This window comes from Lacerta agilis, chromosome 3, assembly GCF_009819535.1.
Source record: "Lacerta agilis isolate rLacAgi1 chromosome 3, rLacAgi1.pri, whole genome shotgun sequence".
NCBI lineage: Eukaryota > Metazoa > Chordata > Lepidosauria > Squamata > Lacertidae > Lacerta > Lacerta agilis.
Genome location: NC_046314.1, coordinates 63353987 through 63370606, shown reverse-complemented (window position 1 = coordinate 63370606; position 16620 = coordinate 63353987). Strand labels below are relative to the sequence as shown.

Sequence of the window (16620 nt, the reverse complement as noted above, 5' to 3'; positions counted from 1 at the left end):
TGAAATGTTTATCTTGCCCCTATACAGAATACAGCCCTGCATTGTCTTTTAATGAGTGCTGTCAGAAGAGTAAGCCAAAGTTGCATACTTAAGTACTATATGGAATACACCACCATCACAAAAGCAGATTAACAGAAAATGTGGGAAAACACAAAGCTGCAATAACTTTTGGGTGGAGATGGCTCTGTTTGCATGCACTAGAGAATCCAGTGATTCTCCACCCAAACATAACTCACCAATGACCTCACCAGTTTCCTAAACACACTCAACAAGGCTTCCTGCCTGTTCTCTCTATAGCCAAGCCATGATCTCAACAGTCCACCTGCGAGTATATGGTAGTGCCTCGATCAGAATCAAAGGGAGAAGAGATAAAAGTCATGCCAGTGTTAATTAAAGCCCCACCCCCACCCCCGTTTTACTGCCAGTTTCCTCTGATAAAGCCTGGTACATTTCCCCCCCTAAAAAGACTTCCCCATTGCACAGGGAATTCCCACTGGAAGAAGAAGTAAAGCAAGTACTATTTATTATAAAGGACAGTTTATTGTAAAGGAAGTTCCAATATTATAGGTTGCTTTAAATTTATGCATTACAGGAATATACATCTGTAGCCAACCAGATTATCATTAATTCCTCCTCAAATTTAACTGGGAAAAGCAGGACTGACAGCCAAAAGTGCATTGTGTGGGCATGGAAGGGGCTAGACTTGGCCAGCTCATATCCCTGTGACTTCAGTGAGGCTAGTAGTAATTCAGCATTTCAACTTGCTCATAACATTCCACGAAACATGAACACATTTCCCAAGAGTGCACAAAAGGGCTGAAGTCACATTATGGATTACCTCCCTCTGCGGAAATGTTAACAATTTACTATGCTTGTGGTGAAAGGAATGTTTCCTGATCGTGTACATCGAAAGCACACCCCCAAGGCCAGAGAGTCCTCATGACAGAATTTCCTGAACTCCAAAAACACATCTAGTCAGGAATCACTTCCTTCCTTGCTCCCTTTCACTGGTAATGCAGAATAATAAGTCAGATACTCTCAGTCGCTCCCCAATGTGTTGCTAATGTGAGGAAGCCGGCCTGTACTCTGGGATAATGAGATAACACCACAAGAGCACTCTCTTTTTACATTTTTGCTTGGTGCCTGGGTTCCATTTCTAGCACAGCTACATAAGAGGTCTTCCAATGAGAAATAATCAGTGCCAAGGAACAGTATCATTAAAAAAATATAAAAAATAAATAAATCGATGAGAGCAACAAGATCAGTCTGAAACTTAAAAAGGGGAACATATATGCTAAATGTTTTATAAAGGATGAAAAGCTTACATGAGCAGTTTTCTCAAGGTAAAAGAAATGGACAGGATCCCACAAGTAAGCCTTGTGAGCTAGCCTAGCTGAATTCTTCCCTTTACAACTGATCCTCGGGAAATAAATTATTATTATATGGCCTGTAGAACGCCCTCCCATCAGATGTCAAGGAAATAAACAACTATCTGACTTTTAGAAGACATCTGAAGGCAGCCCTGTTTAGGGAAGCTTTGATGAATTATTGTATTTTAATATTTTGCTGGAAGCTGCCCAGAGTGGCTGGGGAAACCCAGCCAGATGGGCGGGGTAATAATAATAATAATAAGAAGAAGAAGAAGAAGAAGAAGAAGAGGAAGAAGAAGAAGAAATTGCTCTCCCCGCAGTTTCAAAAGCAGCATCTGGTAGTTGCTATTTGAAGTCAAAAAGCCCATTTGGTTTGTGAAACAAATTTTATACTTCTTTAGACTCTAGTCCATATACGTTGAGATTACAATGTACTGGTGTAACTTGTAGGTTAAGGCACTTTCTGGTAGGTGGTGTCATATGATTATTTACATTTTATGAATTTCTATACTCCTTTATATCACAGAGCTCCCAGGAAGATCTTCAAAGCGCATAACAGCTAAGACACAGATTGAGAATGCAGTGGATCCTACTCACCGTTCCCACCAGTGGATAAATGAAACCAGCTCCAATACTGGCTCTCACATCACTAATAGGCAGGATGAAGCCAGTGGGGACACCTTTCTTCTCAGGCATGTGAGAGAGGGACAGGTGAGTTTTTGCCATACAAATTGGGAGATTTCCAAATCCCTGACAAATGACAAATGGAAAGGACAGATTACTGTCAAGTTTGTATGTACGCTGTAATGAAGAAACAACACTCCTTCCAAAATCCTGTGCCAAAATAACATTCTTCAACGAATATAGCTGAATTCTATGACTAGTAAAAATGTACTAGTCTGTACAAATAGAACTTGGGCCTATGCATATTCTTTTGTGGCCCAATGAATGTGTATGCACATGCTGCGCAACATACATGCTTTTCATGCTAGTGAACTGTATGAACTGGACCTCTTGTACCCAGAACATTAGAAGCCCTCACTACAAACTGGACAGTTCTCATTCATCATCCAAAAATATACACACAATTTATAAAACAGTGGGGAGTGACCCCTGCAATATATCTCACAGCATACACCTTTATTGTTTTTACCTGCTGAGTGTAACGATTTATCTGAGATTGTGCTGTAGGAGACAGCTCTATATCCTCTGCTCCATAGATTTTCTGTGCTATCATTCTTATTTTTTCAACAATGGGAAGCTGTGGAAACAAAGAAGATGACAGGATAACACACATTGCCAAGAGCCTTAAGACACTCTCCTGATAATTATTTCAAGATAATTATTTCAATGTTTTATATTGCCCAAGAAAATGTGCATAATTCAATGCTAATACAGTGGTACCTCGGATTACAAACACTTCGGGTTATAGACCCCACTAACCCGGAAGTAGTATCTCGGGTTAAGAACTTTACCTCAGGATGACAACAGAAATCACAGTGCGGCAGCAGCGGGAGGCCCCATTATCTAAAGTGGTACCTCAGGTTAAGAACGGTTTCAGGTTAAGAACGGACCTCCGGAACGAATTAAGTTCGTAAGCAGAGTTACCACTGTACTCCAGAAAATCATTTTCTAATGACCCCTAGCACTGAATTTGCCTTTTTTTTTCACAGCTGCTGCACACTGGGGTGACATCTTCATCAAACTAACTACTACAATCCCAAGCTCTCATTCCGGATCAGTCTCCACCAGTTCAAACCCCTTAAGAATATATGTGAATTTAAGTCTTGTTGCCCTGGCATGCATAACTTTACACTGAATTGCATTTGCCATTTTGTCTACCAATTCATTGGGTTTGGAGAGGTTCTTCTAGAACTCTTCACAGTCTCTTGTTGTTTTAATGACCCTGAACAATGTAGGATCATCAACAAACTTGGCCACCTCACTGCTCACCCCTAACTCTAGATTTTTTATGAACAAGTGAAAAACATCAAGGCCTCTGGCCTTTCTTCTTATGGTTCATCTTTAAAATGGACTTGGGACAGGACAGCCCTCTAAAGGGAGGACTGCCCTCTGCAAAGCTGGACCTTTGAAGAGAAGCAATCTTGCCGCCCCTTCCCTCAACATATGGAACAACTTTCCCCAACCTACACATATAGAAGTGTTGTGTCAAAGTCTGAGCTTATAATGCTGCCAGCCAGACCTTCTCAGCTAGACTGGCTTGCAACAGCTGTGGTTAAGCAAGTGTAAGGTAATTTTAACTCTAATAATAATAATAATAATAATAATAATAATAATAAATCTTTATTACGGTCATAGAGCAGCAAAAGAGAAAATAAAACGATAGTACATAGTATAAATATTTCTTAAATATCGTCTTTTAACAATACTATTTCAGATCCCATGTTAGATTAAAATTAAGCTAAAATTTAATGGGAGATAATTCCATTTAAGTATTATCTGCTATGGCTTGGTGGACGGCTTTATCGCTGTTGTTAGGTGATGTCATGACGCGTCTCAGTCTTGCCGCATGATAGCAAAATTTAGCTATAGTCATGGTTCGCTCTGGGTTGGTAACTCATATATATTTAACTATATATAGTATTTTATGATATAGGTGCTTCCTTTTTATTGCAAGTTTGTCAGCCACTTTGAAATGAACTGGGATAGAAATGAGAATAAATACCCCCACCCCACCCCCACAGGAAAAGAGGATAAAAGGATGAATGAAAAATCTGAACACAGGTACGAGTTAACACAAGTAAGTCTCCTCTTCCCCCCGCCCCCTGGCCACGTAACAGCAGTTACCTCTGCTACATTTCATTTTGTGATTAAGGAGACGCTGTAGTGAAAGCCTGATCCTCATAGCAGAGGGGATTTTACAGCAGGATGCCTTTGAAATCAATAGTGCATTGATCAAACTGTGACCAGCTCATGCTGCACAAGCTTTGATTGCTGCACTTATGCCTGCAAAGCACTTACAGGATCCCTTCGATTAAAAGTACCAAAGAAACATAATGCTTCATTGCTTTCCTGTAAAATGACAGGGCTTAACCTGATCATTATCCAATTTGAGAAGAAACCTCATTATCACATTGCTTTTCAACAAACAGAGAGATTCCCACACCTCCCCAAACATGCATTCAAATACAAAACACAAAATTGCTTAAAGAAATAACCCGTGGAAACATCAGATAATTTCCCCCTCTTTGCACTCTTTTTCATTCACATCCTATCCTCTCAGTTTATCTTTATCTGCTGTGTGTCACTACCCTGGCAAGCGCTGTCAGCAATGCTGAGGGTAATGGATTGACCATCATCAGCATTGCTGCCAATGAGGAATTTCCCCCAAACCAAATACCAGCTTCAGAAGAGGACTTTTCTCAGGAGAAGAGCTGGAAAAGTGTTAAATTGTTCCCCTACTCCTGTTCTGATACCATTAGGGAACCCACAAGTCCAGCAGATGCAATTTGCTCTGAAGCAAAAGATGCACTTAACTTCTTATGTTTTTTTGGCCCTAAGAGGAGGAGGATAATTAAACTAACTCAGAAATATTTTTCTTTTCTTTTGTGAACCTGAAATTGTGTCCCTTGGAAGATTTGTCACTTTCAAGTACACTGAAGGATGGGAGGTTTGATAATATTCTTTAAATTGACCCTTTAAAATCCAAAAACTTGATCTATTCTTTTTTAGGGCTGAGCAAAGTGTTTGGAAGTAAGCACTTTGGGCTCTGAGTGGGACCTTTGGGGAGCCCAAAATGTTTCACAGAAACAAACCTTTTGCACACTGGCTTAACTAACCTAACTGTGGGTAGCTCTCACATTAGCACTTTCTTTGTTTCTTTGGGGGCGAAATCAGTTTCCGTAGTAATTATGAGGTTGTTTTGTAGTCAAAGCTAACACATCAAATGACAACACTGTCACAGGCAATTTTTTAAACAAACAAAATCATGCTGAAGCAGCAGGTAATTGGGTTTAGGAAGGAACCAAAAGTGAAAAGGCTTATTTTACTGAACAAAAATATTTGTAAAATGTGTCCCCTATTTCATCTCAGCCTCTGTAATCCACATCTTTTAAGAAACTGCTCCTAATAGTTAACCCTATGTCTGCCTGAAGATCTTAAGATATCTTATTGATATAATCTTATTTCACTGCTTTTGTGTTGAAAATAAGCAATTGATGTCATTTTAATTACTATCACCTGCATTTATAAATAGCCAGACACAAATATGGCTCATCAAAATCTAGTTCATGAGTTACCAATAAAGATCTTACTAGCATCCCCATATAAAAGCCTACATACAGTAATTGTTACCACTGTTCTAATAGAGTCTGAAGAGTTTTTGGGATCCCAGTAAGAGGACATATTGCTTCTTACTAAACAAACTTAACTATTATATAGAGTTGAGGCCTAGAACCTCAAACTACAGCCAGCTACCTTCACAGTAGCTAATTACAACCAGGGGGATCTTTCCCCCCCATGCAGCCTCTGGGAGGCAGATGGGCCTTCCAACAATGATTAGCGATTTACAGAGGTGTTGCAAGGTGGGTGCCACCTCCAAGGGGGGTGACAAAAATGCTGTGTGGCAGTCAACAACCTCCTGCTACCGAAATGGTCCACCTTCAGTAGTATGGTGGCCATCAGGCTCTTCATCGCAAGGCACACAATCTCCCCCCAAAAAGCTCAACAACTTTGGTTCTACAACTTTAGTCCCCCCCCCCAGTGAAATAAAGTCAAACCATTGTTACAGGCAAAAAATTTCAATGTGGGAGGGGGGAGGGGGTAACAATAAATTTTCCGTACTGGGTACTACTTGACCTTGCTCTGCCTCTTTACTTACTCCAGTTCTATGCCATGTATTTTAGCACAGTCCCAGATGGGATAATTGTATTTCTTTCTACACCAGAAAAGTGCCCCTGCTTTCTTTTGATTTTACAAATCTGTTGTTGCCACACCTCTGTCTTGAAAGACAATGGAGTACACTTCCAGGGATGAAGTGCTGGGGAATCACAGCACCTGCTGTGGCTGCAGAGACCAGTCACTCATAACTGCTGCCTCCTGTGTTGTTTTTGCTGTATGAGCGGCAGCAAAGTGACCTCTCCGGGGCCCACGCCTGGGCAGTGTGTTTGGAGGTCCTGGGCTGCCCTTACAAATCTAACTTGTAAATATAAAATCTGTCAGTGGAGGCTACAACAAGCCATGAGTAGCACAAATAAAACCAGCTCAAGGAATAAACTAGAACTGGCATTTCTAAGCTTTGTTGTTTACACGGCAGCTATAGGAAATGTGCTTAATGAAATCCATGCCTTAAGACATTTTTTTGAATCACAAGTTACGTGATTATTGTGGTTAAACTGGATAGGCTGGTGTCACATGCTGGATTTCAGGCGTTTTCATGGATGCCATCAAGTACAGTACAATATAATGAATGTCTGAGATAATACCTCATGAATAGCTTGGATATAAATCCTGGCAACCTGGACCCAGGGAGAGTATTCCAGCTGGCAGAGTTTGCCATCGTAAAATTGTGACTCTTGTTACAATACCTCCATGTCAGCTGTCATTGCGAATGAAGGGGAAGAAATGCAAAACATCCTCATTAATGTAACTTTTGATTGTACTCTGGATATAGCCAAGAACGAAAAGTTGTAAGGAAAGAAAACATTCCACTGTCTTTTCTCAGAAAGCTCCTACTTGTAGTTCAGAGCTCCTTGCTGCTCTACTGTCTACTTTGCAAAATCTTTTTTTTAATGAGAAATTTGCCGAAATCTTCCTGACAAAAGTAGCCACATAAGGGTGATTAGGCTGAAATTAAATTTGATTCCAGTCTCTACGATAAAATATTTAGAGCAGAGCAAGTTACAGCTCCAAAATCACATTATATAGCCCTAATGGCCCTACCAGTTTTTAAACCATCTTTGGCAATAACTTTCATCAACTTTAGGATACTAAAATACATGTCAATGCAGAAAACAAACCTCTAAAGCAGGGGTCGGCAAACTTACCCAGCCTCGGGTTGGTTCCTCCAACACCGATTGCGCGGCGGACTGGAGGGCGGGGGAGCGTACGCCCATATGAACATGCTATTTCTGGCGCACTTCCGTGTCAGCGTAGTGCCTGAAATAGCTTGTGCGCATGCGTCATTTCCGGTGCACTTCTGGGTTGGTGTAGCGCCAGAAATAGCATTTGCGCATGGGCCTCCTCCGACCCAGAAGTGCGCCGGAAATGACGCTTATGCAAGCGCACAAGCTATTTCCGGCACTTCGCCGACCCAGAAGTGGGCAGCCATGCTGCGCCGGTAAGAGTGGGCGGCGGCAGCGGGCGGGGGTGTGTGTCACCGTGGGCCGGATAATGTATAATGAGATAAGAATCCAATGTCTTTGTTCAGACCAGGTCTCTCCATGGTTTTAAGTGTGGCAATGAGTTGCAATTCAGCAACTTCTCTTTCCAGTCTATTTCTGAAATCCCTTTGTAATAAGACAAGCTACTTTGAGATCTTGTATAGAATGTCCTGGGAGATTGAAGTGTTCTCCTACTGGTTTCTCTGTCTTGTGATTCCTGATATCAGATTTATGTCCATTTATCCTTTGGCATAGGGTTTGGCCTGTTTGTCCAATATAGAGAGCTGAAGGGCACTGTTGGCATTTGATTGCATACACAATGTTAGAAGAAGAGTAATTAAATAGTCCTGAGATGGTATGTTTGATGTTGTTGGGGCCAGTAATGGTGTTTTGTCTGGGTGTATGTGGCAGCAAAGTTGGCATCTGGGTTTATTGCAGGCTCTGGTACCAGTATCCATGTTAAGTCCTGTTGTTGTATTATTGTTGTATTATTGTTCAAAGATTAGTTAAAGAATTGACTCTTCAAAGTCAGCTCTGTGGCACCAGCTACTGACTGTAAACAGCATGAGCAACAAATTAAATGACTTGAGCAGAACTGGCAGTCCGATCAGTACAAATTGCTAGCATCACTCAAGACCAATTCATTTAAAACAAAACAAAACGTTACTGAACATATGACCTAGTAATTGGAGTCAGACTGTGCTGATAAAAATTGACCTTATATTTAATGTCCACATAAATACATTTTGCAGTTTGTTTTTAAAGAGATGGTGAGCACCATCAGTTTTAAAACAAAACTATAAACTATCAAGTCCCAACACAACAAAAACTTTTCATAATGCCCCCTACCTCTATGCTGCTTGGATACTATGATATTTTACAATCTTTGCCCATAAGAAAAAGTTTACATGTTCTTTTGAGTTAAATTCAAACATTTAAGCATCCAAACATCTTGTTTCTTTCAATTAGGCCTGCAGGACATTTCTGCATGGAATCATTATTGTTATTTATTATTATTTTATTACATTTGTAAACTGTCCTTCATTCAAAAATCTCAGGCAGCTTACAACATAAAAATACAAAAGAAAAACACAAACTACATTTTTTTAAAAAACAAGATCAAGAACAAAACAAACCAATAACCCCACAGACACTTACACAAACACATTTTAAACGACACAGAATGTTAATCAACCCGAGGCACGCTTGAAGAGAAACATGCTACAAAACTGTTCTTCATTTGGCCTTAAGCCAAAGAATTTGGAAGTGAGGTTATGATGTGTACCTTCAGCAAATGTAACCAGTTGGGCACAATTTACAACTAAAAAATGTAAAACAAAACTTACCCTTTCTATTTCAGTCTAACAGAATTCTCTGCCCATTGTGAATATGAACCTTTCTTTACTCGTGTTACAATGTTTAATACTCTGCCTTTCCTTCCCTCAGAAGCCCGCCGCAACTGTGGACCAGAAAAAGGGATCCTTTGTACAAAGCTGACCCAAAGGCAGTGACTGAAAACTGTGAGAAGCTGTACAGCTACAACAGTTTATAAGTTCTGGATTAAGGCTTTAGACTCTTCTGCAAGCGTAAAAGTAGTGTTTTAGTGAAACAGAACCAGGCTGACAAGAGTCCTTTTAAGTAGTGCCGGAGCTAGCTGCTCCAGCACCCGGGGCGGGGCTAGCATCCCAGGGGTGGGGCTAACATCCCAGGGGGCGGGGTGAGCGTCCCAGGGGTGCACCACCAGTGGCCTGCGACAAGCATTCCTAGGGATGCGCATCTCAGGGGGGCTGTGCTGCCCACGGCAAGTGTCCCAGGGCGGTGGTGATGTCACCCCCCTCAGGTATGACACCCGGGGCGGTCCACACCCACCACACCCACCTTGCTCCACCTCTGCTTTTAGGCTCCCCTTTTTGTCACCCTATGAGCTTTCAAGCCCACAACAGCCACGGAGATGAACACAAATATATAGAAGCCAAATTTCATAACTGGAATAAATATTGACTTCATGTTGGGTGGACCTGGTCTAAGTCACTTGTGAGACTTCCATGACTAGACAAATTCACTGTCTACTTTGCTATAGTAAATGTGTTTTAAAACCAAACATTTATTATGATTCAGTACATTGTATCCTGAAATCAATTGGGGTAACTAAAAAAACAAACCAACCAAAAATGTTATGCAAAACTGTCAGTCTTTCACACGACACTTCTTGAAAGATGCTGCAGCATTCAGTTCAGTTGGACCTAATTTGAACCTGGGTATAGTGGTGCTTATATTGACCACATGGCACAGCTCCCTTCAGATTCATGGTGAAAATGGAACACATGCACCCTGACCATTCTGACCTTAGGGATCAGGTGTGCTTCAGCTCAGAGGTGGAAAGCGATTCAGCCAGTCATGCCCTGCTCTCCCTCTCTCCAACTCTTTACACAGGTGACGGCGTTGTGAATGAAATTAATGAAAGCTTTGCAGTCCAGGATGTTTATATCCTATAGTGAGTGGATGGGTATCCTAGAAAGAAAAGTACCTGTCCTGCCCTGTGACATTTTGTGAGGTCAAGATTATGTGTATACCATCAGACTGGAGGCCCAGGAGAAATATGCTATCTACATGCAATACAGAATTTACTATGGTGATAGGTAACAGCTGTACACCCCAAAGGACGCAGGTATAGTATTCTCCCCATGTAGAACATATTCTATCTTGTTTCAAAGAGCTGCTTACGTAAGAATTTGCTGTGTAACACAATGGCTACTACTTATATTGTTCATCCCTACACTGGACAAAATAAAGTTGCCAGTATATGTCCAGTATATGAGGAGTGCTATATATACATTCAAAGGAGCTGGACAAATTAAACTGACAGAATATATCTTAATACATAGGGCTGTCTAAAGAGTTTCGGGAAAGTATATCTCAATGTGGTTTGATGCAAGTTTTGTATTGTTGGAAACAGATGACAGAAGAACAACAGACTTTTTCATTATTAATTCCTTAATTTCGGAAACTGTGCTGTGGTTTTTAAGTGTTGTATAAATTTATTTGTAGCAAAATACCAGGGCCTTTCTTCTAGTGGAAGTGTTTTGTAAAATCTATACTACGAAACTGTCAATGTAAGCTTATATTGAACATGACACAAGGTACCATGAGGGTCAAATTACAAGCATTTTTGCCTATGCCTCAGTAGCTCTGGTGCTGCTTTGAGGAACAACAGATCCCTTCCAGTTTTGCTATGAAGCACGTAGCCTGACTGAGACTAATACTTTAAGAACAGTATAACTCATGTGTTTCTTCCCATGTGTATGCAGAGTGTTGAAATATGCTCATTCAAAACTGCCAGCTGTTGGATCAATGTAGAGAATTTACCCCTTGATTACATCCTAAGCAACAACTTAGGATGCAAAATGTGACAGTAAATCAATGTCATCAGTGAAGTAACAATGAAAACCGTGTTGAAAAATATCAGCTGCAGTTTCGTTATTTTGGGGGAAATTCACTCTGGGAGGGGATGCAGGTGGTGCCATGGGTTAAACCACAGAGCCTAGAGCTTACTGATCAGAAGGTCGGCGGTTCGAATCCCCACGATGGGGTGAGCTCCCGTTGCTCGGTCCCAGCTCCTGCCAACCTAGCAGTTTGAAAGCACATCAAAAGTGCAAGTAGATAAATAGGTACTGCTCCGGCGGGAAGGTAAACAGCGTTTCCGTGCACTGCTCTGGTTTGTCAGAAGCGGCTTTGTCATGCTGGCCACATGACCCGGAAGCTGTACGCCGGCTCCCTCGGCCAGTAACACGAGATGAGTGCCACAACCCCAGAGTCAGACACGACTGGACCTAATGGTCAGGGGTCCCTTTACCTTTACCACTCTGGGAGAGGTGCCTATGAATACATGTTTATCCTTAATAATTCACCTTTAGCTAAAACCAGGTAAAGTTGGCGATCAGCTCATCCTGGGCTATGGGGCAGTTTTATCTGGTCTCACATTCAGCCATACCAAAGCTAAAGTTAAAGCGTGGCTCACAGTTTCACTCATAAAAAGAGAGTGGAAAGATTTTTTATTTCCAATACGTATGAAAGAGAATCCTTGCACTTTCAAATGTTACAACACTCTGTCAGATGTTAACTCAGAGTGGCTGCTTGAATGTTGTCGTTGTTCCCCCTCATACATTCCTTTACATACTCATGCTTTCTCATTCCTCTTCCATTCCCCTTCTCATGGGTGATGTTAGATTTTGACTCAGAGTAGACCCACTGAAATTGATGACTAAGTTAGGTCCATTAATATCAGTGGGTCTACCCTGAGTACCTAACTGAATACCATTCCATGTGTACAAAGTGAATAGACATTGTTTTTAGCCACAGAAATATCTTCTGTCTCAGCTTTTATACACCATGGAGCAAGACAGAAACAAGGAACCATGGGCAGAAGCATGTGTGGGGAGCAATGTCTGAATAACCTCATAATACGACCTGTGTTCAGTGTCATGTGAATGCTTCCAGATTAAAAAGTAAAAAAGATTTAAAATAAGCCTTCTGTTTTGTTTTTAATCTTTTAACATCATGAGAACAAATCTTTGGATTTGTTATTAGTAATATTTTCATTATATATATATATATATATATATATATATATATATATATATATATATATATATGAAATAGCCTTGAGCTTGGGGATCAGTACTTCTTCATTTCTACACAGACTGGTAGAAATAATAAATAACCAACCCCCAGCTAAATGAAGCCATCTATATCTTCCTCAAAGCTATTGTGAGGAACACAGCCAAAATGCATAGTTCAAGGTGCTTTGGTGCTAAAATAGCAGCTGACTCTGCACATTTCATCTTTCATTACTTTTTCTTGTTCCATTCCCACTACCCTTTCCTAAATCTGTTTGTAATTTCAGCCTTCTCTTTTGATTCCACAAGTTCAGTGGATGACAGAGGGCAATTCCTAAACTCAAAGCACCCTCCTTAGCTAGATTGCTGTAGGACAGAATTGGCGGCCTAATGTATGGAGGAAAATGTTCACTTAAAAGTTTAAACTGCTATGCGAATCTACACCTCCATCTGTGGCCATACGAGATTTGTTTTCATCTTCCCAACATGGAGCCACTTCCCACCCCATGTTTGAGAACATGAAAGGAACGGAAAATATTTAATAAAAACAAATATTAAAAGTGCCATGCTGTCACGTGGGATGGGCGGAGTGTGTGAATAAGAAAGGGACAAAGCTAGCTTTCAAACTCATCACTTTTTTTTTTTAAAAAAAGAAAAAGATCAGGCAAAAAGCACATCCAGATTTTGTTTGAAAGAAACGCACATTAGGGGGTATTGTACACTTCACTGTATTTATGAATGCTTTCAAGTGCCATGCTGACAGATGTGACTCCTTGGAGGGGGTAGGGAAAGAAGCAGGGTGGCCTACACTTCAAATTAATATGATTTGAAAGAGGGCCGTTGCAGAGGAGCAAAGAAGCTTTATTTGTCTCCCCACTGTGACTTTCCATGAGCAACCTCTGTAACAGCTGTAGCTAATGTCGTGCCCTCCAGACATTGGATTACAACTCCCATCAGCACCCACCAGCATGGCCAATGGCAAGGAGTGATAGGTGTTGTAGTCTAATAACATCTGGAAGCCCCATGTTGGCTATCCCTGCTCTATAAGGACCTAAACCTCAGTGCACAAGCATACAATAACATCCTTGGGTCACAGCCAAACACATATCTATAACTCCAGCAACATCAGATGCTGACTTAATATCCTGATTAGTTAACTGAGATCAAGCCAGAATTCCCTGGTATGGGTGTCACAGGGGACTATGGCTTAATACAAGTACCAAAGCCAATCCAAGAGGAAGGAGAATTCAGTCCTCAGACCATGTGGTGAACGATGGGCTATAAATGTCTATAAATAAATAAAACAGATGATTGTTTCTTAATGGCCCTAGCTTGGCCACTTCATTTTGCATAGGCTAGCCCAGGAATTCCTCTGCAGTTTGTATTCTCCCTTCATATCCCAAATGATCAAAATCCTAGCATTTATTAATTTCTAGGGTTTAAGGGGGTCCTCCTCCCAAATCTACAACACCATTGCTGATTATTGATTAAATTTATATCTTACCCTCTCTCTTGGATGAGCCCATATCACTAATATCGCCAGGCAAAAACTTTCCTGTTTCCCACAGGCTTTGGGCCCTCACTTTGAATGGTTTTAAGTATTTGTGGCCACATTTAGTGGGGCAGCATCTACAAAACCACTCTTTTTTTATTTGTGTAGATGTGTGTTTTTTGTTTTTTATTGATTGTGCTTAATTTAAATGGTTTTAGTAGTTCCAGTGTGTCTGGAAAGCCGCTTGAATCGTTTCCATTAGCAAAGTGGCTCATGAATAATAATAACAAACATTTAAAAAAGCATTCTAAAAGCAGTTTAAATCATTCAACCCAGTGATTTCAGGGTTTTCAGAAATCCTTATGTCCATCAGGGTTTGGCTCCTGATCTACAAACCCTGTATCTGTACCGTATTTGAAACTGCTTCAGTGTTGTTACTACAGTTCTACCTTGGGTCTCAAACAGAATGCGTTCCAGGAGTCCATTCGACTCCCAGAACCATTCGAAAACCAATCAGAAACTGCAAAAGCCATGCCGGACGTTTGGCTACCGAAAATTGTTCAAAAACTGGAACACTCACTTCCGGGTTTCGATTGTTAGGGAGCCGATTTGTTCTGGATCCAAGGCGTTTGAAATCCAAGGTACGACTGTATTAGATTATTATTACTTTTGCCCACCTTTCATCCTAAAGTCCTAGGGCAGGTTCCAGCAACTCAAATAATATATATTTAAATCAACTGAAATAAATAAAACAGATGAAATATTTTTGAAGCAGAGACCCACGTTTAGAAGCAGCCTCCTTGTGTTCAGTATAAACATTCTCAAGGATTGAACAGGGGTAGATAATTATGCAACTTTGTAGAACTCGGTTGTGCACAACTCTGATTGGCAGATGTCCAAGTAGTTCTATACTTTTTTCTATCAAATGAATAAAGCAAAAAACAGGCTGTCTAAATTGGGGAAGGGCCATAGTTCAATGGTAGAGCCAGTGTGGTGTAGTGGTCAAGAGTGGTAGACTCGTAATCTGGGGAACCGGGTTCGCGTCTCCACTCCTCCACATGCAGCTGCTGGGTGACCTTGGGCTAGTCACACTTCTTTGAAGTCTCTCAGCCCCACTCACCTCACAGAGTGTTTGTTGTGGGGGAGGAAGGGAAAGGAGAATGTTAGCCACTTTGAGACTCCTTCGGGTAGTGAAAAGCGGGATATCAAATCCAAACTCTTCTTCTTCTTCTTCTTCTTCCTACGCTCAATGTCTGGCACCTTTAACAGGGCTGGGAAAGGCTCCCTGTCTAAAATTTTGGAGAGCCACAGCCTGTCAATGAGGACAATACTGAGCTAGATGGACCAATGGTGTGACTTCATATAAGGCAGCTATGTTCCTATATACATGTACATGCAGCCTTTAAAAAACAAAGTGCCTGCCTGAAGCGTGAAGGCAGAGCAAGACCCACAGAGGAACCAGCATTTGATTTACTGGTATGCGTATCTGTCAATCAAATTGTGAAGTGAGGAAAAAGCTAGGCTCATTCCATTGCTGAGGAACATGCTGCAGGCTCTCTTTTTAATTATGTCTGTCTTCACCCAAGTTGATGTGGTGAGACGGCTTGTGTCATGTTTTCTGCACTTTGATTTCTTAAGAGGAAAAATATGTAGTTCTGACAAAAAAAATCTCTTGTCAGCAGAAATCTCTGAGAGCCAAATGGGATTTCGGCTTGCCGCAAGTTGTGGGCAATAGGAACCTTACACTACAATCTTGTAGCACAAAGGTAGGGGAACTTTTGCAGCGTTCCCTTCTGGGCGACCACATGGTGGTAGTGGGCAAGGCCATGGGCAAAAGTAGGTGGAACAAGGAGTGGAAACTTCCCCTTTCTACTGCTGACTGGGTGCTACACACACCTTCTCCATCCAGACAAATAAGGGGCATTAACTGAGTTCAAGGACCCATTTGCATTTAAGCAAAAATACTCTAGAAAGGTGTGAAGCAGGGCCAATGAGGAGTGTACAAGGACACATTCCAGCCAGGAACAACACTCAAGGAGGGTGGCAAGAAGGACCAATGAAGGGGTGTCGGAGGGGAGAAAGTGTGGTCTGGAGAACAGACCCAAAGGCCAGAGCTTAGAGCAGGCTTCCTCAACCTCGGCCCTCCAATGTTTTTGGCCTACAACTCCCATGATCCCCAACTAGCAGGACCAGTGGTCAGGGATGATGGGAATTGTAGTCTCAAAACATCTGGAGTAAGGTTACCAGGCATCCCCGTTTCACAGGGACAGTCCCCGGATTTACAAATCAGTCCCCTGACAAAATCCATCTATTTAATAGGAAGTTGAAAAGTGTCCCCGGATTCGTTGAAAAAAAAAATATGGTAACCTTAAACTGGAGGGCTGAGGTTGAGGAAGCCTGGCTTAGATGGCCACATTTGGCCCCCGAGTCTGAAGTTCCCCACCCCTGTATTACTTAATTACTGAAGCCTGGAAGGTTTGGGAAAGGGATGTATAGGATTCAACATCAACTTGTGCTGCCACCCTACCCTCATTAGCTAGGCTTATTGCTAATGAATGCACTTATGCTGAGTAATAGCTTTCTGCTTCAACTTAAAAACTTGTTGGAAACACTGGAAGGAAGTCTTCTTAGATGGGAGCACTGATATGTTGATGATCACTATTTGTATTCCAGCTGATACTTTAAAAAAACACCTCCAAATCCTGTGAAATACAGATTGCTTCATACAGAATTCAGATGGCTTTCGTGGGCAATTCTCTTTAACAATGGGAAAGAAATAATAAACAACACAGAGTCAAACC

General features: G+C 41.4%; 1 protein-coding gene across 1 annotated transcript in view; it reads right to left on the bottom strand.

The window, feature by feature from the left end:
• The window catches only part of MTHFD1L (methylenetetrahydrofolate dehydrogenase (NADP+ dependent) 1 like), a 106171-nt gene that overhangs the window by 23294 nt on the left and 66257 nt on the right, over positions 1–16620 (bottom strand). The window contains exons 25-26 of the mRNA XM_033143991.1: positions 2524–2631; positions 1968–2120 (exon numbers count right to left, since the gene is read on the bottom strand). Of these exons, the coding sequence (XP_032999882.1) occupies positions 1968–2120; positions 2524–2631 (261 nt within the window). The remainder of the gene's footprint in view (positions 1–1967; positions 2121–2523; positions 2632–16620) is intronic.